Raw genomic sequence first — 23,708 nt, forward strand, 5'->3', positions numbered from 1 at the left:
GCGCGCACGCACGTACACACACGCACACACACACAGCGCAAGTCACGCTAGGGAGGGAGGAAGAGAGGCTGAGACAGATATTGATGGGTGTACTTCCATTCGGTAAGTGTTCAATCCAGTTTACATGTACAAGTACTACCAAACACACGTGCATAGCCAGGGCAGTGGACAATAGATTTCTGAGGAGACATGAATCAAAGGGATCGAAGTTGGGGCGATGTGCTGGGAGCATCTCAAGATAAACTAACCAAATGTTGGCAATCACGGGTGCAGCTACAATAGCATCAGGAATAGAAAGAGAAAGGACAGTGGAGTGGAGAGAACTGGAGGTGGAATCGTTAGCTGCTATCGAGATTCGCCAACGGACTGAAGTTGATATTGATGCCTGTTCAAGGAATCTCCTAGATCGAACGGGAGTCTGCAAAAGCATGTGGTAAGCACATCTAACCGTTGAACAAGACTGGCTAAGCTGGTGCGGAATACAGGGGAGAATCTGTGAATCTGAAAGCACCGAATTTTACATGGTGTATTATGTATACTACTTGTTCTACACTACAGTAAACCCTGTCAAGGCAACCACTGAAACCAGGATCAAGCTAGGGATGCTAGTCAAATGACCCTGGATAAGGAGACCACCTGGTAACAGAGACCACATCTTGAAGGTCCCTTGAGCGGTCGCCTTATAATGACATGTTTCACTGTATATGACAAGAGAAAAGGTCCATGATCTGGTCTGGTATGAACTGTTCAACATGTCAAGTAAAGGCACAGGAAAAGGATGTTGATAACTACCTTGTTCCTTTGTGCAATTGGGAGCTGTGCGATAAAGACGAGAAGAGCTGGTTTTTAACCCTGAAAATTGAAAAATACTTTCACATCCGAAAACGCCAGCCAAATGATGAATGCTTTATGCAAGAAGCTTTGAGCATGCTGATTCTAGTGGTCTTTTTGTTTGGATTTGAAAACAACTTTTCACGCACATGTACTATTCAAAATGAATAAGCTCCAGCATTGATCTATTGTTAGACAGTTATGAATGACCAGACATCACCTGGAGAAATCGTTCCTCCAGGCATTAGCGTGTCAACTTTCCAGCAATACTTTGTCCTGGGTTTCAAACTTGTCGGTAGATAGTAGACATTCTCTGGTGATGGAATTGGACTGCTCGACCATAGATGATCTTCTGTAGGTCTGGGCTCATGACCAATGTTATTCCATTCTCGGCTGTGTTCCTTCGGGTGTGAGCGCAATGAAGCATTACAGGATGCTAAGAATGTCACCCGACTGGCCTGTGCATTTAGTGCAATCAGCCACATCACAGAGTCACGATCAGTTTTGACGGTAGTACTACCGTCTGGTGGTATTGGGGTGCTAGCTTTGTAGGACTGCCGACCTGGAATCCAGTATTGTGTCCAGCGGTGGGTTGACGGGGAAAGGTAAGGCCCAACGCCACCATACTGCAAGAAGGTTGAATTCTTGCGAGGTCGGAAGTCATGGTTGTCCACGTCTATCACCGCTTCTCGGATGTTTGTTTGGACGTTGTCCGATGCTACGCCAGGCAGAGGCTCTACTTTCTTCACTTTGCTGTGGCCTCCGTTACCTGTGCCACCGTTGATGCTGTCCGCGGCATTGTGATCAGTCTTCGTGTGTTTGTTAATTGCGACTGGGTTTTCTCGCACATACCCATACACGCACATGCTGCAGTTTTGGCCATCCTCCAACTTCTCTGTTTCCTTGTGCAAGTCGAACGCAAGATTGTGGCGTACCTGGTGGTAATCTCCCTTCACAAGGAGGCCTCCACTGTGCCATGCAACGTTAGAAAACAGCTTCCCGTGTGAACCAGTGCGCGGTGGCTGACCATCGAAACGCACTCCGTACTTGACAGAATCGTGCACCCAGTTGTACTCTACGGTTGTGTTCATCTGGCCCGGTGCCTGTACCTGTGTGTGTGTGTGTGTGTGTGTGTGTGTGTGTGTGTGTGTGCGTCCGTGTGTGTGTGTGTGCGCGTGCGTGCGTGTGTGTGTGTGTATGCATGTGTGTGTTCGTGTGAGTACAAAAAAGGAACAAGAACAGTGTAATGAAGTAAGTTACTCATTTGTGAATGGTGTCCACGAGCAGTAGCATGTGGGCTGTGTTGGTCTCTGCTGTGGTCTCTGCTGTAGCAGCCAAGTCTTACATGGGCCTGTTGGGCTGTTAGGTTATCTAAAGGTGTGGATGTTTTAACCGTGACCCGTTCAGCTAACCGTGATCAGGTATTCAACTTGGAACCGTGGATGCCAGACATATACAGTGTAGGTTGTTGTCTACAGCATGCAATGACTGAGTGGGTGATATGACTGAGTGGGTGATATGACTGATATCTGATGCAGTTAGAACACCTCACAGACTGGACCTCTTGTGGCCGCGTTTGGAGCGGCAGGGATGAATGAGTCTTGACTGTAGGCGATACGGTGTTTACATGTACATTGTACACAGACTACACCGGTCATGCAGTCTGTATTTTAATCTACTCATTTCAGTGGTTTCACTTCCGAGTGGCAACCATGAGCTCCACACAAGAACAGCGGCGCGCCGTGTAGAAGCACATGTAATGCTCCTGTCGTGGACATGGAAATCCGGTCCCACATCTAGCGGCCCCAGGGCGCTGGCTATGCAGCCGTGGGTAAGCAGTACACACAAGCATGACATTATGCGCTGCAGCGCGCTGGTCGCATCGGATCAACATGACTGTGCACTGTTCTGTACGCGCTGAGGGTGCCGGCCCCGGTCAATCGACTGGATTTCCATGTCCACTACAGTAGAACAGCTATTACTGCAGTGACATGCTGGCAGAAAGACACTTGTAACTTAGAGTCAGCCAATGCATTGGCCCAACCGGTTGCTTACCTGTATACCGGCGCCATCATGTTGAATATCTCCCCAGCACTGACCAACGATATGGTTGTACTGTACAGTGGAGTCTGCGGGCGGTTTGTAACCGGTGCTGGCCCCGTTATTGTAGAGGGTATTATGGGCAAACAGGTCACCAAACCCGCGGGAATCATCCACAGTACTGATCGCACCAACGGCCGCACTCATATCAGCTGCTGACCAGTCATTGTACGCGAAGTAGTTGTTAACAATGCGGCATGACCTGCCCTGTACACTTAGCGCAGGGCCATCCGTGTACATCCACGTACTGTTGTAAACTGTGTGGAAACCATGATCTCGATCATCTCCACCAGCGTACCATTTCTCGAGACCTGTGTCGACATTTTTCACCATCATATCAGAGGAGGCTGGCTGGTAAAAGCGACTGCTGATCAGAGTATTCTGCGGTGGACTAACATCCTGCAACATACGTTTGCTGTAGCTTGGATATGTGAATGTTACTGACGAGATGGTCAAATGGTCAATGAACGTCGGTAGTGGATGCTCTGCAACGCTTGATGCCCATATTGTGGTGGCAAAGAATGTCAAGTTGGCAAGCTGAACGTAGCTACAGTTGGTGAAGTTCAGAGCATACGTCGACACTTTGCCCGTGATCTTGTGCTCATAAGGACCTCGTCCGTCTCCAGGGATGAAGTACGCCATCCCTTCAGTCTTGTTATAGAGCCACTCTGTTGGCGTGTCGAGGAAATACAGCTTACCCTCAAGGTAGTATCGGTTGAGAAACGGTTCATCGTGATACTGCCCGGTGGCGTTGTACGTGAATGAGTTGTAACCGTTCTCATGGCTCAGCACTATTGCCGGGTAAGTGTCCCAGCTACCGGTGTTAAGGATTGCCACCGCTCCAGTTATGTCCGCTGTTGATGGAACTGTGCATGCACACATGCACAAATACACACATACACACACACATATATATACACGCACACACGCACACACACACACACACACACACACACACACACACACACACACACACACACACACACACACACACACACACACATTTTCATTTTCATATGGGCTTTGGTAAGGCCACAGCGTGCATGTTAAAGGGGAAGTTAAGGCACAAATTAAAATTTCACCAGTTGTAGTCTTCGGGGTGCTGAGTCGAATGGTCTTGGTCCGAGAAAGCTGAGACGCTCCCTTCCTACTTGAATCCCAATCGAACTCGCGCACTTCCACCGAAACTGGGTGACTGCGCCCTACTAGATGGGGATTTGTATGCAAAATGTCACTAAAAGCGCCATTTCATTCTTATAAAAGCACGGATGACCGCGATTGGCCCATATGTTGTAGTCTTTTGGACGCTGAGTCGACTGGTTTTGGTCCGAAAAGGCTGCGATGCAGCGTTCCTCCTTTATTCCCAATCGAACATGGTTGAACAAGCGGTCACGTGCTCCTGCGTACACCAGTCACCTGGTCACCGTGCCTGCAGGGTACAACTTACTAGCCTGTTTGACCTTTTTTGGGTGCAGTCCTGTCACTCGAGTTGAACTCGAGTTGAACCTTGGTGTGAAAGTTGTCGCCTGCTGACGTGGTGACCAGGTGATTTGGGCACCCAGGAGCACGTGACCACTTGTTCAACCATGTTCGATTGGGAATAAAGGAGGAACGCTGCATCGCAGCCTTTTCGGACCAAAACCAGTCGACTCAGCGTCCAAAAGACTACAACATGTGGGCCAATCGCGGTCATCCGTGCTTTTATAAGAACGAAATGGCGCTTTTAGTGACATTTTGCATACAAATCCCCATCTAGTAGGGCGCAGTCACCCAGTTTCGGTGGAAGTGTGCGAGTTCGATTGGGATTCAAGTAGGAAGGGAGCGTCTCAGCTTTCTCGGACCAAGACCATTCGACTCAGCACCCCGAAGACTACAACTGGTGAAATTAATATTTTAATTTTTGCCTTAACTTCCCCTTTAACATATCCAGCCGGGGCTATTGGGATCCACAAATCTGTCCCTGCAAGCATATAAACGCTTCTGTAGGTACAAGAATGAGGGCTTACAGTAAAACCGGCTGTCGTCATTCACCATAATACCCGCTGTTGAGTTACTGGTATTGGCTGAATGTGCCCAGTAGCTGGCGTTGAATACACTCAAGTCACTCCACAGTGCATTGGGCCATCTGGCATTCGTCTGCATCACATCATCCACAAACATTTGCCAGAAATCCGTCTGAGCTTTAGCCGCGTAGATCATACTGTGCAGTGCATAAACATTCCAGTCATCAATGCTGGCTGTCACTGGGACCGTCCCATCTAGCAGAACTTTAGATTCGTCTCCAGGGGCCGCTGCAATCACGAATGGTTTCTCCTCCGTTCCATGCAGACCTCTAACAGGCAGCGGTTCTCCTCGGAATGGATAGCGACCAGCATGAAGTCTGCATTCATCACCTGCAACTTTCAATGAAGAAATACACTCAGAAAAACTCTTCCCTCCCACAGTGCAGAGGTTTCCCTGATCAGCTATCGCTGGCTCTTGACACGAAGGGTCCGGGAAAGCATGATAAACTGTTGCCGTCGCTGAACCAGGCAAGGACACGATAACGCATAGGAGGGAGGGAAGGAGGAGGAAGGTGGCTGTTCCCAGCGGAGAGTGAGACCACATCATGTCGTCGTTGATCTTCAGTGAAATACAAACTACTAACGAATTAATGAACAGCCTGATAATGACTGGTATCGGGTGAAAGATTTCTCGCTCGCAGATCTACTCCGAGGCTTTCCGCCACCTTGACTGTCTGTAGGCAGCCAGTCAATCCCAGCACCAAATTGGGTCCAAAAGCTGTAGAGCCAGTTTACATGGTTTATGCCAGGCTCCGCGTGCTATTTTGCTTCCGAAAAAAGTTAGACGCCCCGCTAGAAATCGTGTCTTTATTCCACACCAAGGATTTGTTTCCCATACGTGTAGATGGTCTCGGGCCGTCAGGACAGTTTGCCTCCAAACTACTTCATTGAAACAAAATTAATAGTATCCAGACTAGTATAGAGTACGCAAAGCACAATGACATGACATGCATGTTGTAGACTATGGTTGACACGACACTGCATGGTGTTGTTGGCACTGTTCACGTCATCTTTCCGCCGGCAATACGCCGCATCCAGTGTTTCACATCCATTGAAACACTTCGCGGCCTTCAACACCATGTCCGTGGCGATGGCAGAAATGTGGTCTTACTCTTGGCTTCAAACACCCACCTTCCTCCTCATTCCCTCCCTCCTCTGCGTTATTGTGTCCTTGACTGGTTCAGCGACGGCAACAGTTTATCACGCTTACCCGGACCCTTCGTGTCAAGAGCCAGCTTTAGCTGACCAGGGAAACCTCTGCACTGTGGGAGGAAAGAGTTTTTCTGAATGTATTTCTTCATTGAAAGTTGCAGGTGATGAATGTAGACTTCATGCTGGTCGCTATCCATTCCGAGGAGACCCGCTGCCCGTTAGAGGTCTGCATGGAACGGAGGAGAAACCTTTCGTGATTGCAGCGGCCCCGGGAGACGAGTCTGAAGTTCTGTTGGATGGAACAGTCCCAGTGACAGTCAGCATCGATGACCGGAATGTTTATGCACCGCATAGTAACATCTATGCGGCTAAAGCTCAGACGGATTTCTGGCAAATGTTTGTGGATGATGTGATGCAGACAAATGCCAGATGGCCCAATGCACTGTGGAGTGACTTGAGTGTATTCAACGCCAGCTACTGGGCACACTCAGCCAATACCAGCAACTCCACAGCGGGTATTATGGTGGACGATGGTAGTCATGGAGAATGTAAGCAGGTTTTCGAAATGCGATATTACCTAGGAGAGTGGAGCTGAAGTCTTGCCTCTTCCTTTTCCTCCTGTCTCTTCTGTCCCCCCCCCCCCTCCCGCCCAAGGGTTGCCACTCGAAGATGATGTGTTACACCTTTGATAAAACAGGGCTGCGGCAACGGTGGCAACATGTCTTATGTTTGGATGCGCATGTGATATTTCTCAATACCAGTATCCATGGAGAGGGTATTGTAAGATGATGGACTAGGGAGACCAATAATATCAAGACTACATACGGGGGGGGGGGGGGGGGGTTATGCACCGGGGGCGTTGTACTCTTGATAATAATATAAATGCACCCGGAATGTATACCCCCTCCCCCCCCCCCCCATACACACACGAATGATGCATGCACTCCTTTCCATGTACGATGCCCCTTATACCAAGATGATGTTTCAATAGTTCCGTGTTGTACGCGTGTGCTCTCCATGCTCAGTTCCGAACGACTTGACGGGGGCGGTTGCAATCCTGAACACGGGCAGTTGGAACACGTACCCCGCAATGGTACTCAGCCATGCACCGGGATCACACTCTTTCACTTACAATGCTTCACACCAAGTGCACGATGGCCCCGGTCAAAACCGATACTTCATCGAGGGAAAGATGGAGTTCATTGACCAGCCGACAGAGTGGCTGTACAACAAGACCACCGGCATGGCATACTTCATACCCGGAGACAGACATGGACCGTACCGGCACACAGTAACGGGTAAAGTGTCGGCGTATGCACTGAACATCACTGACTGTAAGCACTTGGTGCTCGCCAATTTGACATTCTTCGCCACCACAATATGGGCGTCAAGTATTGCTGAGCAGCCAATACCGACGTACATCGATCGCTTGACCGTGTCATCGGTAAACTTCTCCTATCCCAGCTACAGCCGGAGAATGCTACAGGATGTCAGCCCGCCGCAGTGCACTCTGATCAGCAGTCATTTCTACGATCCGACGTCCTCAGATCTGATGGTGAGAGATGTGGACAAGAATCAGCTTGATAAGTGGACGGTGGAGGGAGAGCACCCTGGTCGCCATGGCAGACACTCAATCTTCAATTGCACCTGGATGTACACGGATGGTCCAGCACTGATAGTGCAGGCCAATCAGTGCAACATTACTAATAACTACTTTGCCTACAACGACTGGTCGGGCGCCGACTCGGTTGTGCGCAATGGCGGCGTTGCCACCATCAGCAATGAGAACGGACACAGTGATTACTTTGCAAGGAACACGCTGTACAGGAACGGCGCCATGACTGGCTACCAGGCACCGGTCGGCTCGACGGTAGAGTACAACCTGATCACGGGCCAGTGCTGGGGTGATATTGAACACGACGGTGCAGGTGTGCAGGTAAGACTGAGCGTTATCTCCCTGACAGGACCAGTGGAAGCAGTTTTTGATTGGTCCGGCCATACCCTACTGAGCCTTCATACAGTTTGTGTATGATTTAGAGAGTACACGATACACATGACCTCTCAGCAGTAAACACACACTGGTGGCCAAAACGTTGATCCGGCCATGGCCTGACCTACCGGACCGGTTCTGCCGGGCCTGTCACATTGTGACTCATATCCAGCAGGCAGTAGAGCAGAACTAGCTCACCCCTGTGTATGCAGCCTTTCTGATTGCTTATGCTTATCGATGTGAAACTCACAGCTAAAACTGTCCCTTTTTTGGATCATGTAATTATACTACTTCAAAGTAGGTGTCTAGGACCAGGCAGGCACAGTGGGTTGGTCAAAGACCATGATTGAGATGCGAGAGGTACCTGGTTCAAGTCCTGCCTGGGAGCGGTTTTTCCAGCCGTGCTGCTACCCACAGTCAACTGGGAACTTGTGGCCAGGCACAATAATGGGGTCGTTTTCGGCACTTGTGCCAGTGGTTGTGAGACTTGCCCACTCACCCCCACTGTTAGGCGCTGCATCTGCCGCTAGGGTTTATCGGGTGTTAGCGGCCGTCGTGAGTTCCTTCGGGAACGGATACGATAATTTACTTTTACTTTACTTTACCTGACATAGGTGACCAGCATTCCTTTCACATGCAGTCCATACTTCGGCGCCTTTCAGGTGTAATATAAATTTAGGTGCCTGGTTTCTCTACCGAAATTAAAGTTACACCGAAAAAAATAATGTGTCAGAACCGTTACAGGACATGTGGGTATTGGGCTGATGTGTGTGGATCTCCACACACTCTAGTCATGTACATCACTGTCATGTACATGTACTGTATTGCCTGACATTCAGCAACCGGACAATTCATGACTTTAACCAGGGAGTACGGTCAGACTTCGCATAACCGCACGCATCTGTTTTCCACAAAAATATCCGGAAAGGCGAGGGAACCGGATAGCCGAACACCGTTTATGTTGGATGCATCAAGTATGCTGTAAATATGTAACCAGCTATTTTCTTCCGGATGGCGAGGGATCCGGATAAAAGAGGACCGGATAAGCGAGGTTTGACTGTAGTAAATACCATAATAATTATTCATATTGATGTGCTGCTCTTCTATTGTGCATATCCAGTTGCATCCCGAATGCCAGGCTAACACAACATTGGCAAACAACTGGGCTCATGACTCGTTGAAGTACGGGCTGCGCTTGGATGGTCAGCCACCGCACACAGGCTCTCATGCCAGAATGACTGGAAATGTGGCGTGGAACAGTGGCGGACTAATGGTCAAGGGAGACTACCATACGGTCAACTACAACCTAGCATTTGACCTGCGCAAGGAAAGCCACAGTGCAGTCGAGAGACAGAACTGCAGTATCTGTGTGTTGGAGTATGTCGGAACAAATCCCGTTCCTGTGAACTCGCACACAACAACAGTCCACAATGTTGCAGATTTTATCAACGGTGGTACGGGAAATGGTGGACACAGTAAAGTGACAAAGGTTGAGCCTCTGCCCGGCCTTCCATCTGATAATGTCCAAACAAATGTTCGAGAAGAGGTAATGGATGTCGAAAATCTCGATTTCCGTCCTCGCAAGAACTCAACCTTTCTCAAGTATGGCGGTGTCGGTCCCTATGTTCCTACAGGAGATCGCTGGACACAGTACTGGATTCCAGGTCGGCAGTCCTACAAAGCTAGCACCCCAATACCACCAGACGGTAGTGCTACCGTCAAAACTGATCGTGACTCTGTGATGTGGCTGATTGCACTGAATGCACAGGCCAGTCGGGTGACATTCTTAGCATCCTGTAATGCTTCATTGCACTCACACCCGAAGGAAGACAGACAAGAATGGAATAACATTGGTCATGAGCCCAGACCTACAGAAGATCATCTATGGTCGAGCAGTCCAATTCCATTACCGGAGAATGTCTACTATCTACCGACAAGTTTGAAACCCAGGACAAAGTATTGCTGGAAAGTTGACACAATAATGCCTGAAGGTACTATTGTTCCCGGTGATGTGTGGTCATTCACTACCAAGTGACACTGGTTAGGTGGTATGAGAGAACAGACTATGTAACGTAGCCTGCAATAGTTACTGAGCTTTGTTGATATTTATTTCTCTGGAATAATATTCATTTGAGGCTCTCGGCTTGACATCGTGGTGAAGCATTCCAAGTCTAATGGTTGGAGACTCCTCGACTACTATAACCTGGAAAGTCTAACGTTTTAACGACCAATTTTTTTTTCGTTATTTGAAGAAACGTTATTCTCGAACCCGGTTTGAGATGTCTGTGTAAAGATGCGCATACGGATGGGTGGCCAGGTAGCCATCGTTATACTTCTGCACGTTATCGTGCCGAAATTACAAAAACATTGAACTCTTTGGTCGTTAAACTTTCCGGTGTTTACAGTAGTTTGTTAGGCTGGAATGATTCCACGGAAGTTTCTGTAGGATTCATTCCCAAATTTTGCTTTGCCAAGATGATTCACTGGTGATACATGTACTTCGAAGTATTTGTTTTTCCGATCAATCAAACTTGTGAGGTTTTATTGGTCGAGTTTTGAAGGGTAGTAGTAGTATTTATTCATATTTCTCTAGGGCAGTCCCCACAGACCTATGGTCTCCTTACGGGGTACCCTAGCCAATCTAGGATTGCGATACGAAATTGACTTGGTGAAGCAGCAAGGCGGACCGATGCGGGGTCTATCTGAAAGGTCAAACATATTCACCAAAGTACCATCAAGATGAGCTATAGCTGCATGCTACACATGGCGCACACCATTGCAGAGCCGGTCACAACAAAGCAATAGTCAACCCACCTTTAAAGACAGTTTGAACCGGAAACCCCCTGCAGCTGTATCCACAACGGCAGGCTCAACAACAAAAGAATACTGCACTGTTATGTCGGTGCCGCGATATGCCACATCACATAGCAACTAGACGCGAAAAGTCACCATTGAAGTACATACTTACCTGGAATCTCATGAGCTCAGACAATCCAATGTCTAATGTGAGGTTCAGTGGAGAGTGAAAGATCGTGCCCAAGCCTACCACAACATCAGGGAGCGTTGCGCCCTCTACACCAATGAAACCTTCCTCATGGTCCAGACACTATGATCAACATTTATACCTCGACAAGCTCCCAGAACTCGTCTCTGTCATATCGGCCTCGGCAGCTGACGGGTTCTCCCGGGCTGTACGACAAACTTCCCCGGGTTGTACGACGAACTAACTACTCTGCCGGTACTAGTTTACATGTTGGGTGAACGTGTTCCCCTCATGAGCGCGCGTTTGTACGGCAGTTGTCTTTTGTATCTACTTGTCACTTTTATCAATGCATGGGCCGCGGGATGTTGTATCTGCTAACTGTCTTATCGTATACGCTGGCTGTTTAGTTAATTCATAATTAATACGCATTTCTCCTTGTCTTCTCCCATTGGTCAATTCTGCATAGCAACAAGCTCTCTATGGTCTGATTGGTTGGGTTTTCCCGCCTTTGCTACTCCTTTGTCTAACTCGATCCTTTTTGTTATCATATAACCCCTGCTGCTTCTGATCAAAAGTACCAACCTTCCTTCGACCTTCACTCTTGAATCGAGCTGGAATCATAGTGACTCTCAACCTTATTCGAATGACCAAGGTGAGCGTGTGTGGCTGAATGGATACTTGGATCAACTATATTGGTTGATGACCTGGTGGGGTTACTACGGCAATGCGAATGTATATGTTGTAGCCTTGAGATCGGTATTGTGTATGTCCGGCACGACATATTTGGTGCTGTGACCAGGATCCAAGTTCTGTTCTTCTGTAGGCGATTGCTTACGGAAGGCCTCCACAAGCTGGAATGTTTGGTTGATGTCAGATGGGCTGTTGTCTAAACCGAACAGATCGAATGATTTGACGGCCGGGCAGCAAACAATGATCGTAATGTAGAGCGATTGCTCTTTGTTGAAGGCAGAGTTGCCTATTTTGAGAGGATGTGGCTAGGCGAGAGTGTTGACAGAACTGCCAACACTCTCGCGCATGCGGGTTGAACTGGCGCGCGGACTGGTGATCGGTTGATCACCGTACCGTACTACAGATTTGTAGTTTGATGATGAGCTATATGAGGAGGGTTGAACTGGCGCGGACTGGTGATCGGTTGAACACCATACCGTACTACAGACCAGTTTGACCATGATTTTTGCTGACCCGTACGCGAATGGTGTGATCCGATGACGACTGTAGTACATACGAACGTATGTACTGTGCAGTACTTGTGACCTGAACAGCTCTCATTGGTCGGAGGACTACCGTACGAAGTAGCAAGTGGGGAATATAAGGCGCAACTGGGCAAGGAAAAGGTATCACAGTCTTGCGATTGCAAAAGACAAAGATATCCTGTTGAGAGCGAACGCACTCGATTTTCTGATTATCATGGCTCACAATCAGGCTCCGGATGCAGCAGCGAACGCTGCTGTAGGGGGTGCCAATGGTGGGGCGATGGTGGTACGGCCGGCAGTGATGCCTGAAGCATATGATGGCGTGGGGGATTGGGTGGAGTACTTGCAGTACTTCAACCAATGTGCTCGTGTGAACGAGTGGAATGACGTGCAAAAGGCTCAATACTTAGCCGTACGGCTAAGAGGGGCTGCACAAAAATTTGTTGCGACTGTACCTGAAGCCCGCCGAATGGAGTGGCCTCAGGTCGTAGAGGACTTGTCGAGGAGGTTTGCACCACCAGAGACAGCCCGCCAATATAAGTCGCAATTTAGAACGCGAAGGCGCAAGCCTGAGGAAGACGTCAGTCGATTGGCTGACGACTTGCGTAGTCTTGTACACAGGGCTTACCCGACCATGGGTGGAGACGTACAAGAAGAGTTGGTGCGGGATCAGCTCATTGATTCCATGACTCCTGACAGGTTGCGATTGCGCTTACAGGAAAATGCACCACGAACGGTGCAGGAAACGATCGAGATGGCTAACCATCTGGAGAGGGTGTGGGGGAACGAGGGCACGCACGGCCGAATGGACGATGCGTATGGCGTACCACGTCAATTGGTGACGGCTGCGGTTGCACCGTCAGAGCTCCCTACGTTGGAGTCGTTGGCAAAGTTGGTGGAGAAGCTTAGTGATCAGGTGGACAGGATTGCCCACCCTCCTAGGCCGAACCAACAATTCAGGAGAGGGGACCAAGTGGACAGAGTTGACCACTATAGGCCTGAACAATCGAGGGGTTTGACTTGCTGGTTCTGTGGCCGAATGGGACACAGAAGAGCTGACTGTCCAGACTTGATGAAACCCGGAAGGGAGTACCAATCTCGCCGACCGGCGGGAAACGGGCATTGATCGAGACGGCGGGCCGCGTCTGCGATCAAGAAACTGTGCTGGGTCCAGAAACTGAGGCGATTGTCTCGGATGCTCTAGAGAATGACTCTGAAGTGGTCGCTGCCTTGAGCAGGGCAGCAGAAAGCCACGGAGGTATGATGATTGAGGGAAGGATTAATGGGCTGCCAGTAGAGTTACTGGTAGATACGGGTTCCTCAGTAAGTCTAATTTCTGAGACCCTCTCGCAGCAGTTGGGCTACATGTTGGGCGACCTGGAACCACCAGAGAAGTCGACTGGCTTCTGCGGTGCGGATGGTCAGAGGTTGCATGTGTGTGGCACGGTCGCTGCATGTTTGGCAATACAGGATGCTATTTGTGTCCATGAGATGAAGGTGATTCGAGGGTTGCGGTATCATTGCCTGATTGGGAGGGATGTACTATCGCAGATACCTTGCGAGATCACGTCGAATGATGGGAAATTGAACTTCAAGGCTGATAAGGCTGAAGTTTCAACGGTGGGAACATCACAACGCTGCCATAATCTTCGATTGAAGAATAGGGTAGTTATACCTCCATACTGTGAGATGACGGTGGCTGCCGTTATCGAGAACTAGGAGGATGTTCCTTCATGTGGCATCACCGAACCAGACGGCTGTCTGATCGATGGTGGGGATGTTTTGTTGGCACGAGCGGTTGTTTGTCCAACAGATGAAGGTGTACCCGTTCGGGTATTGAACTGCTCAGAGGAGTCAGTATCTTTAGGAAGAGGTGCCCGAGTGGGACAGCTGCTACCTATTTCAGCCGTGATGAGTGTCATGGGCGAAGACGAGGATGATTGCGATCATATAGGAATGGAATCCACGGGGGATTCGGGAAGTTCCGAAGACTTATGGTCGGCGCTCAACATTGGACTAGAAGGTCCTGTGAGTGGGAAGTCTGTGTCGGGGGATGACGAGCTGCAGCTCGGTTATGAACCTGGTGAGGGCACAGCGGAGGCGAACCGGGAGACGTCTCGTGTTCAGCCTGGTGGGCAAGGGTCAATTGGGAATGAGGAATTGGCACGCTTGCGTGATCTCGTCTGTCGCTACCGGAGGGTATTCGCGATGAACTCTGCTGAATTGGGTCGCACGACTGTGCAACACCACAACATTAACACCAAGGGAAGAAGTCCTATCTTCCAGGCTCCTAGGCGATTGCCTTGGAATTCAAGGGAAGCCACCCGTGAACTAGTGAAGGGCATGAAGGAACAAGGGGTAGTAGAGGATTCTACTAGTCCTTGGTCTTCGCCAATAGTGCTGGTTAAGAAGAAGGATGGCTCAACTCGATTTTGCGTTGATTATCGCAAATTGAATGCCGTTACGGAGCGGGATCCATATCCTCTCCCACGGATTGATGATACGTTGGACGCGCTGAGTGGCGCGAAGTACTTTTCCACCTTGGATTTGTGTTCCGGCTATCATCAGCTGCCTATGGCAGAAGAAGACAAGGAGAAAACGGGTTTCTCCACTCCAGATGGGCACTACCAGTTTACAGTCATGCCGTTCGGTGTGTGTAACGGTCCAAGCTCGTTCCAGAGACTTATGAGTGTTGTCTTGCGTGGGCTACAGTGGCAGATTTGCCTCGTGTATCTCGATGACGTGATTGTGTTTGCAAAGACTTTTGATGAACACTTAGAGCGGCTCGAGGCGGTGTTTGAACGGCTATTGGACGCAGGGTTGCGTCTAAAACCATCCAAATGCTTCTTGCTGCGTACGAGGGTGGATTTTCTGGGCCATGTGGTCTCGGAAGAGGGTGTGAGCACTGATGAGGCAAAGACTCACCGCGTGGCTACGTGGGAGCAGCCTACGAATGTAGCGGAAATTCGGGCATTTTTGGGGTTCTGTGGCTACTATCGAAGGTTCGTACCGAACTTCTCGGATGTTGCTAAACCCCTCACTCAGTTGACTAAACAAGGCCATGCGTTCGTATGGACCGAGGAGTGTGAAGAGGCATTTGCTACGTTGAAGAGTCGGTTGACTTCTTCACCAACCCTGGCATATCCACAATATGGACCTGATGCCCCGAGGTTCATTCTGGATGTTGACGCCAGTGGTACGGGATTGGGTGCTGTTTTGTCACAGCAAGATGAGAAGGGGGTCGAACGACCCATTGCCTTTGCTAGTCGATTGACATCTGCATCGGAACGCAGGTACGCTTCTACCAAAAGCGAATTGCTGGGTGTAGTTTGGGCGTTTAATCACTTCAGGTGTTACCTGCTCGGCAAGCGCTTCTTGGTCCGCTCGGATCACAAAGCATTGCAGCATTTGGACAACTTCAAAGAACCAGCGCCGATTGTCGCCAGGTGGTTGGAGTTCCTAAGTCAATTCGAGTATGATCTGCAATATCGAAAGGGCAAGGCTCATTCGAACGCAGATGGCTGGTCCAGACAGAAGACCAAACCTGTGATGAATGTTACAGAAGTGGCTCCTACCGTTCCTGGACCCTTGGTTCAGCGAAGGGACTGGACATATGGGACCAGCAAGCTGATCCTGACCTCAGGCAGCTTTTTGAGTGGCTAATGGATGACGGCGAGTCGGCTGACTTGACCGGAATCAGTCCGACTTTGAGGAAGTACTGGCGGGGACGCCAGCATCTTTCTGTGAAGGGCGGAGTGATTGGAAGGGAATGGGTTGAGCCTGAGATTTCAGCGCCCAACCGTTTTCAGATTTTGATCCCAGTTGATCTGCGGACTGAAATCTTGAAGGAGTATCACGATTTCCTTGGTCATGTGGGTATGAAGCGGACGATTGCCCAGCTTCGCACTCGGTTCTATTGGCATGGAATGAGTCGTGACGTTGAAGATTGGATCGGCACGTGCACGTCATGTTGTCGACGCTCCCGACCGGTTGGTCGAGGACAAGGGGCACCCTTACAGGTGTCCTGGGCGGGGTATCCCTTCGAACGTGTGGCTATGGATTTGATTCCAGGACTGCCTGAGACTTCAGGTGGAAATGGCGTCACATTTTGGTCGTTGTGGACTACTTCACGAAGTGGGTAGAGGCGTATCCGTTGAAACGGGTGGATGCAGCGACTGTTGCATCGGTATTTGTGAGCGAATTCGTGTCCAGATTTGGAGCACCGGATAGCTTGCATACGGATCAAGGTGCAAACTTTGATTCGAAACTGTTCAAGAACGTTTGCGGCTTGCTTGGTATCAAGAAAACGCGGACAACGGCTTACCATCCGTCGGGTGACGGATTGGTAGAGAGGTTTAACCAGACGTTAGAGCGATTGCTCTCACACTATGTTCAGAGAGACCAGCGTGATTGGGATGTCCAATTACCCGCAGCATTAATGGCGTATCGGGCTACCACCCAAGCCAGCACAGGGTACACGCCGGCGTATCTCCTCTTCGGCAGAGAGTTCTGTCTCCCGCAAGATGTTGCGTATGGTTTACCGCCAGCTGAACAGTTGGATGAACCTACGTATGTGCGTCAATTGCGGTCCCGTTTGGCGGATGTGCACACGATTGTGAGGCACAAGCTCGGTGCAGTGCATCGACATCAGGCGCATCTCTATGATCATAGGGCTGTGTCGGTGGAATTCGCGGAAGGAAGTCTGGTATGGCTCTTGGTACCTGCTGTTCCGGTTGGAACCAGCACCAAGTTGGCGAAATTATGGAAGGGACCGTTCAAGGTTTTGAACCGGTTGTCTGATGTTGTGTATCGCGTCCGTGATATGGGATCAGACTCGGCTACATGTCAAGTTGTGCACGTGAATCGCTTGAAGAAGTGTCGTGTACGCCCAACACATCTCGCTACGGTTGTACGCGAGGAAGCGTCAAATTCATCTCCGACAAGGAACCCGATCAGAACTGCGTCACCACAACCGAGCTCCTACACGCCTGATACCACAGACTTGTTGTATGCGGAAAGAGCAGGTGGCCGTGACGAGCAGTTTGGAGGAGTAGAGCTACTTCCCATTGATGCTGCAGTAGTACCGGCTGATGTCAACCGTCCAGTTCAAGGAGTACCGTTGCCTCCCGCTAACGCTGCAGTAGCACCGGCTGGTGTCAACCGTCCAGTTCGAAGAAGGAGACCACCCCAACGACTGGAGTACGGCTAAGGATTGCGGGACGCAATCTCCCAGAAGGCCGGGGAGATGTCATATCGGCCTCGGCAGCTGACGGGTTCTCCCGGGCTGTACGACAAACTTCCCCGGGTTGTACGACGAACTAACTACTCTGCCGGTACTAGTTTACATGTTGGGTGAACGTGTTCCCCTCATGAGCGCGCGTTTGTACGGCAGTTGTCTTTTGTATCTACTTGTCACTTTTATCAATGCATGGGCCGCGGGATGTTGTATCTGCTAACTGTCTTATCGTATACGCTGGCTGTTTAGTTAATTCATAATTAATACGCATTTCTCCTTGTCTTCTCCCATTGGTCAATTCTGCATAGCAACAAGCTCTCTATGGTCTGATTGGTTGGGTTTTCCCGCCTTTGCTACTCCTTTGTCTAACTCGATCCTTTTTGTTATCATATAACCCCTGCTGCTTCTGATCAAAAGTACCAACCTTCCTTCGACCTTCACTCTTGAATCGAGCTGGAATCATAGTGACTCTCAACCTTATTCGAATGACCAAGGTGAGCGTGTGTGGCTGAATGGATACTTGGATCAACTATATTGGTTGATGACCTGGTGGGGTTACTACGGCAATGCGAATGTATATGTTGTAGCCTTGAGATCGGTATTGTGTATGTCCGGCACGACATCTCTATGTGCCGATGTTAGACTGTGCCAAGTACCTCCCCAGTCATCATGGCCGTGATTACCTAACTACTACTAGCAACTTTGCCATGATACTCGAAAGCCTCCTAAATGTGCCACCAGTAACCGACACACTCTGCACTAATACTGTAATAGCGTTATAACTTATCCCTGAAACTAACACAGTCCCACATGCACATGATGCGCACGATGTTTCTACACTGCTTATTGAATTTCAGTGCAAGACATACTACCAACCCAATACCCAAAGTACAGTATCACCATACCCAGTATGCACTAACATCCCGGCACTACCTTTTTCCTGTGTTGTATTTGAAACCGTTTTTATTTCATGGCTTGATGAGGCTCAAATAGCTAGTTGATCAGACTGACAAGCTGAAGGCTATATAGAAACTGGCTATAGATGACTAGCATATCCACCAGTATGATTATTCGATAAGTAATGACGCAATTGTGGTTGACAATCAAGCACAATTACGTCATTCCTGACTTCTTGGTACAGTTGTGCAAGGACTTACTGTAGGTGAAGGGCAGTGCTGAACAAATGGGAGATATTCTAACATTCAGAGGGACAACACGAGACTATGCCGGGTACTGGCAATAGAAACTACATACACAGTATCGGTGTAACATAACACGGTCATGGACTTGGATTTCGAGTGGGGTCTGAGCACGATGTCTGTTTGAAATGACACAAGTTGGCAATGGAACTAGGCTGAATTAAGCTGTAACTCGAAGCCGGTTTCATGGCTATCCGCCAATCCTCAGACAACAAACTATTAATTTTGAAATGACTTCTCCTGCATGATGCAGGCACAGGTCGACAGTGTTGTTTCATAACTAATATGGATGACAAGAAAAAAGCATCAGCTTGTAGATCATCGGGTATGATGATGTGAATTGTGTAACGCAGAGAAGTTTGGCCGGAAATATCCGAGCCGGCGGTGACTTCTAATATGATAAGCCTCTGGTGCACCCCTATTAGTGATGATTTTGAAAACTTACACGTATCAAGGACTGGCCCATACATGCCCAGTAATTGGCAGTGCTTGATTGTTGGCACTTTACATGCCCGCAAAATTCCAACTAATAAATTCATAGAATAACGCCGGAGAGGTCCTGTTCCAGAGCAGAAGCGGAGGCTTGATGCTGGCCCTAACAATTAGTAACGGTCTGATGTTACGCTGTCAACGGTAAACATGCACATGTGATTGTACTAAATATTTTTTTTATTATACATGGACAGTTCTGGCCACAGAAGTACGACCTCATGAATAGAGCAGCACCGTACTCAAGTGTGCAGGCCAGTGTGTGCCACGGTGGTGCTATAGGGCTGTGTAGCGCCCAGCGTTAGTTTTTCATTCGGGATTTCAATTTTTTCTGGCGAGGACTGTAGGTTACCGAGGCCCTCACTTAGTGTAAGTAAATAGTTTAGTCACATGGTAGTGAATGACCACACATCACCCGGAACAATAGTACCTCCAGGCATTAATGTGTCAACTTTCCAACAATACTTTGTCCTGGGTTTCAAACTAGTCGGTAGATAGTAGACATTCTCTGGTGATGGAATTGGACTGCTCGACCATAGATGATCTTCTGTAGGTCTGGGCTCATGACCAATGTTATTCCATTCTTGTCTGTCCTCCTTCGGGTGTGAGTGCAATGAAGCATTACAGGATGCTAAGAATGTCACCCGACTGGCCTGTGCATTCAGTGCAATCAGCCACATCATAGAGTCACGATCAGTTTTGACGGTGGTACTACCGTCTGGTGGTATTGGGGTGCTAGCTTTGTAGGACTGCCGACCTGGAATCAGGTATTGTGTCCAGCGATCTCCTGCAAGAATGTAGGGGCCGACACCACCATACTTGAAGAAAGATGAGTTCTTGTGGGGGCGGAAGTCGTAGTTGACAGCATCCAACACGCCTTCCCAAATATCAGTCTGAACGTTGGCAGATGCGAAGCCGGGAAGAGGCTCCACCTTCTTCACCTTGCTCTGGCCGCCATTACCGGTCCCGCCGTTGATGAAATCCGCGACATTGTGATCGGTCGTGGTCAATTTGTTCATGGGTCCCGGGTTGTCGCGAACATAGCCCAGGACACATATGCTGCAGTTCTGTGCCGCCACCGCGGTCTCCACGTCCTTGTACAGATCAAACGCCATGTTATGCTCAACTGTGTGATTGTCTCCCTTGACCATCAGGCCCCCGCAGTGCCACGCGACGTTATTCGACAGGGTCGCAGACGTGCCTACACGCGGCGGCTGTCCATCAAAGCGAATGCCGTACTTCACCGAGTCATGAACCCAGTTGTATGATAGGGTTGTGTGCGTCTGGTATGGAGTCTGAACCTGCAGTGTGAACAGAGACAAATAGGTAGGAAGTTCTGATTCAACGTGCATGGCAGTATATGACGTAAGCAACCTGTCCAGTACTTTCTGCATGGGCTGTGACTACCTGCCTGACCTGTTGGCTCATTGCAAATGGCCTATGTACAATGCACTTATAAAATAATTGTATGTTCATGTATAATGGTGTACATGTACCTGGTATACTTCTACACGACCTATCATACTGTCCTGTCCACAGGCACTTGGACTGGATTGTTGTTCAAAGTTGGAAAGTATGCAGTTACCTCTTCATGTTCCGACTGCTCAAGTACATGCCTACTATACACGTACTACTTGAAGAGCAGGACTGGGATCTCATCAAGGGACCCGCTGCTCAATGATGAAGCCCACACGGGTGCTTTATATACTGTAAAAGCAGAAAATTTCGGTGGTGTCATATTTTCGGTATTCCCCAAAATCGGCGGTTCGGTAGAGGGAAATTTTCGGTAAAACCAGTTCTCCAGGTAAGTGTGCTGTATACAGTATCGGTTGTACTGAAATTTTCGGTGCGTTTTATTTTCGGTAAAAATTGTCGGCACCGAAGTTACCGAAAATAAAACACCACCGAAAACTTCTGCTTTTACAGTAGTGCATTACAAAGACATGATGATCTTGACCTATGCACCATGCTTGCATGTCGGGTTTGCTTATAATTATGATTATTGTGGCTCAGCCCTGAAATTGAGGCTGGAAACATATGCCGTCCTATCAAGTTTGCACATGTACTTGTCGCGGTGACACACACACACACACATCGTTCCTACCTGTATGCCTGCGCCATCATGCTGTATGTCACCCCAGCATTGTCCTGAAATACGGTTGAATGCAATGGTGGAGGCAACAGGTGGCTGGTACCCAGTCATTGCTCCGTTCTTGTAGAGTGTATTACGTACAAACAAGTCGCCAGATCCACGTTGATTGTTTATCGTCCCCGTACCGCCGGTCGCCTTATCCTGGTCCGCGCCGGACCAATCATTGTAAGCAAAGTAGTTGTTGTTGATGTTGCAGTTCTTGCCTTGTACGTTCAGAGCCGGACCGTCCGTGTACATCCACGTACTGTTGAATATTGTGTGGAAACCATGATCTCGGTCGTCCCATTTGCCATCATGCCATTTTTCGGAATCCATGTCATCGACATCTCTCACCATCAAATCCGATGATGTCGGATCATAGAAACGGCTGCTGATTAGGGTCCACTGCGGTGGGCTGACATCACGTAGCATTCGCTTACTGTAGCTAGGGTAGCTAAAGTTCACAGAGTGTATCATCAGGTGATCAATGAAAGTTGGTGTGGGTTGTTCGCGGATGCTTGATGCCCATATTGTGGTGGCAAAGAACGTCAAGTTGGCCAGCTGAACGTAGCTGCAGTTGGTGATATTCAGAGCGTACGTCGACACTTTGCCCGTGATCTTGTGCAGATAGGGACCGCGTCCGTCTTCGGGGATCATGTACGCCATGCCGCTCGTGACGTTGTAGTACCATTCACCTGGGGTATCGACATAGTCCATCTTTCCCTCCAGGAAGTATCGGTTTTTTGATGGTGAGTCATGGTATTGGCCAGTGGCATTGTAGGTGAACGAGGCATACCCACGCTCATGGCCCAGCACCAAAGCAGGGTAGGTGTCCCAGCTGCCAGTGTTGAGCACTGCTACTGCGCCGTCCATATCATAGACAGGAACTGAAAAAAACACAAGGAGAACATGATATCACCAGTTAGACTACTGTAAGCATGTACGTCATGTATTGTGAGTGCATGCAAGCACCAACGGAAATATTTCGTTGAATCTGCCGGATCCCCTCGAGGTATGCCATTGTCAAGCTGCTTCGAAGTACGTCATGAGAAATACTCACAGCAGAGCATCACCTGGCAAAACCAAACAGCGCACCGCAGTACATGTGTATCTCTAGCAGCGTCGGAATGCATCTCTAGCCATGTAGTGTGCATTCTTCTGATTCCCATAGCAACCCTCGGCCCTTGCGTGAAGATAGTCAGAAACCCCATCAAATCACCCATACTACCATAGCTCAAGACTATGCTTCACTGCATCACCGGCTAACTGCACATGTGTTCTACTTCGAAGTAGTTCCCCCCCCCCCCCCTCTCCATACACACGACCATACACGTGTACACACATTCCCCATTCAACGCTCTACAAGCAATAACTACTGTTACTGTCACTGTTAGATGAGGCTGTGCCGGACTCACATTCCCCATGCCTGCCATCGTCCACCATAATACCCGCTGTTGAGTTACTGGTATTGGCTGATTGTGCCCAGTAGCTGGCGTTGAATACACTCAAGTCACTCCACAGTGCATTGGGCCATCTGGCATTCGTCTGCATCACATCATCTACAAACATTTGCCAGAAATCCGTCTGAGCTTTAGCCGCATAGATCATACTGTGCAGTGCATAAACATTCCAGTCATCAATGCTGGCTGTCACTGGGACTGTTCCATCCAGCAGAACTTCAGACTCGTCTCCAGGTGCCGCTGCAATCACAAAAGGTTTCTCCTCCGTTCCATGCAGACCTCTAACGGGCAGCGGGTCTCCTCGGAATGGATAGCGCCCAGCATGTAGTCTACATTCATCACCTGCAACTTTCAATGAAGAAATACATTCGGAAAAACTCTTTCCTCCCACAGTGCAGAGGTTTCCCTGGTCAACTAAAGCTGGCTTTTCACACGAAGGGTCCGGGTAAGCGTGATAAACTGTTGCCGTCGCTGTAGCAGTCAAGGATACGATGACGCAGAGGAGGGAGGGAAGGAGGAGAAGAGACTGGTGAAGGAGGGAGCATGACAATGCTGCCCCGATCGATTGCCCAGCCATCCTCTTCATGGCCCAGACATTCCCATCCCGTCTGACGGAGATTTATCTTGGACCAAGTAATAGTTCGGGTTCCTTCACTGATTTACTGCATGCTAGATCTACACTGACTCAGTGACTGTGTAGGTCCACCACAATGCACTGAGTAGGTCTACTGCATGTCTTTGCATCGTGACAGTGGGTTCAAGCCCTCCATAAAGCCATTGAGGGTGGACAGACTGTTAGTGTTAGCTGTCGACATGTCAGCTCTCGAGATAAGTCGACTCTGGTTCTTTACCATAATAAT

At 49.2% G+C, this 23,708-nt stretch overlaps 3 protein-coding genes across 3 annotated transcripts; 1 reads left to right on the forward strand and 2 right to left on the reverse strand.

Moving 5' to 3' along the window:
• Window positions 1-80: 80 nt before the first annotated feature.
• LOC135815464 (uncharacterized) lies at window positions 81-5,815 on the reverse strand. The gene is made up of 3 exons (XM_065328764.1): window positions 4,938-5,815; window positions 2,887-3,797; window positions 81-1,940 (listed from the first exon to the last, which is right to left on the reverse strand). Exons 1-3 carry the CDS (start codon window positions 5,539-5,541, stop codon window positions 1,023-1,025), a joined length of 2,433 nt encoding a protein of 810 aa, XP_065184836.1. The 5' UTR covers window positions 5,542-5,815; the 3' UTR covers window positions 81-1,022.
• Window positions 5,816-5,858: 43 nt separating this feature from the next.
• LOC135815463 (uncharacterized) lies at window positions 5,859-10,680 on the forward strand. Its single transcript, XM_065328763.1, has 3 exons — window positions 5,859-6,694; window positions 7,172-8,082; window positions 9,257-10,680. The coding sequence occupies exons 1-3, from the start codon at window positions 5,977-5,979 to the stop codon at window positions 10,169-10,171; spliced, it is 2,544 nt and encodes an 847-aa protein (XP_065184835.1). The 5' UTR covers window positions 5,859-5,976; the 3' UTR covers window positions 10,172-10,680.
• Window positions 10,681-18,856: 8,176 nt separating this feature from the next.
• LOC135815462 (uncharacterized) lies at window positions 18,857-23,624 on the reverse strand. Its single transcript, XM_065328761.1, has 3 exons — window positions 22,804-23,624; window positions 21,362-22,275; window positions 18,857-20,558 (listed from the first exon to the last, which is right to left on the reverse strand). The coding sequence occupies exons 1-3, from the start codon at window positions 23,432-23,434 to the stop codon at window positions 19,644-19,646; spliced, it is 2,460 nt and encodes an 819-aa protein (XP_065184833.1). The 5' UTR covers window positions 23,435-23,624; the 3' UTR covers window positions 18,857-19,643.
• Between the last annotated feature and the right edge of the window lie 84 nt (window positions 23,625-23,708).

The sequence above is a fragment of the Sycon ciliatum genome, chromosome 4, assembly GCF_964019385.1.
Source record: "Sycon ciliatum chromosome 4, ocSycCili1.1, whole genome shotgun sequence".
In the NCBI taxonomy this organism is placed as follows: Eukaryota; Metazoa; Porifera; class Calcarea; order Leucosolenida; family Sycettidae; genus Sycon; species Sycon ciliatum.

Bases quoted from the DNA above. Each gene is read 5' to 3' on its own strand.
- LOC135815464 (XM_065328764.1), bottom strand. From the start codon at position 5,541: ATGATGTGGTCTCACTCTCCGCTGGGAACAGCCACCTTCCTCCTCCTT. The intron at 3,798-4,937 runs GTAAGCCCTCAT...GTGCATGCACAG, and splicing joins TGACGACAGCCGGTTTTACT to TTCCATCAACAGCGGACATA. The intron at 1,941-2,886 runs GTAAGCAACCGG...ACACACACACAG, and splicing joins ATGATGGCGCCGGTATACAG to GTACAGGCACCGGGCCAGAT.
- LOC135815463 (XM_065328763.1), top strand. From the start codon at position 5,977: ATGGTGTTGTTGGCACTGTTCACGTCATCTTTCCGCCGGCAATACGCC. The intron at 6,695-7,171 runs GTAAGCAGGTTT...CTCCATGCTCAG, and splicing joins CGATGGTAGTCATGGAGAAT to TTCCGAACGACTTGACGGGG. The intron at 8,083-9,256 runs GTAAGACTGAGC...GTGCATATCCAG, and splicing joins ACGACGGTGCAGGTGTGCAG to TTGCATCCCGAATGCCAGGC.
- LOC135815462 (XM_065328761.1), bottom strand. From the start codon at position 23,434: ATGAAGAGGATGGCTGGGCAATCGATCGGGGCAGCATTGTCATGCTCC. The intron at 22,276-22,803 runs GTGAGTCCGGCA...TGTTTTTTTCAG, and splicing joins CGATGGCAGGCATGGGGAAT to TTCCTGTCTATGATATGGAC. The intron at 20,559-21,361 runs GTAGGAACGATG...TTCACACTGCAG, and splicing joins ATGATGGCGCAGGCATACAG to GTTCAGACTCCATACCAGAC.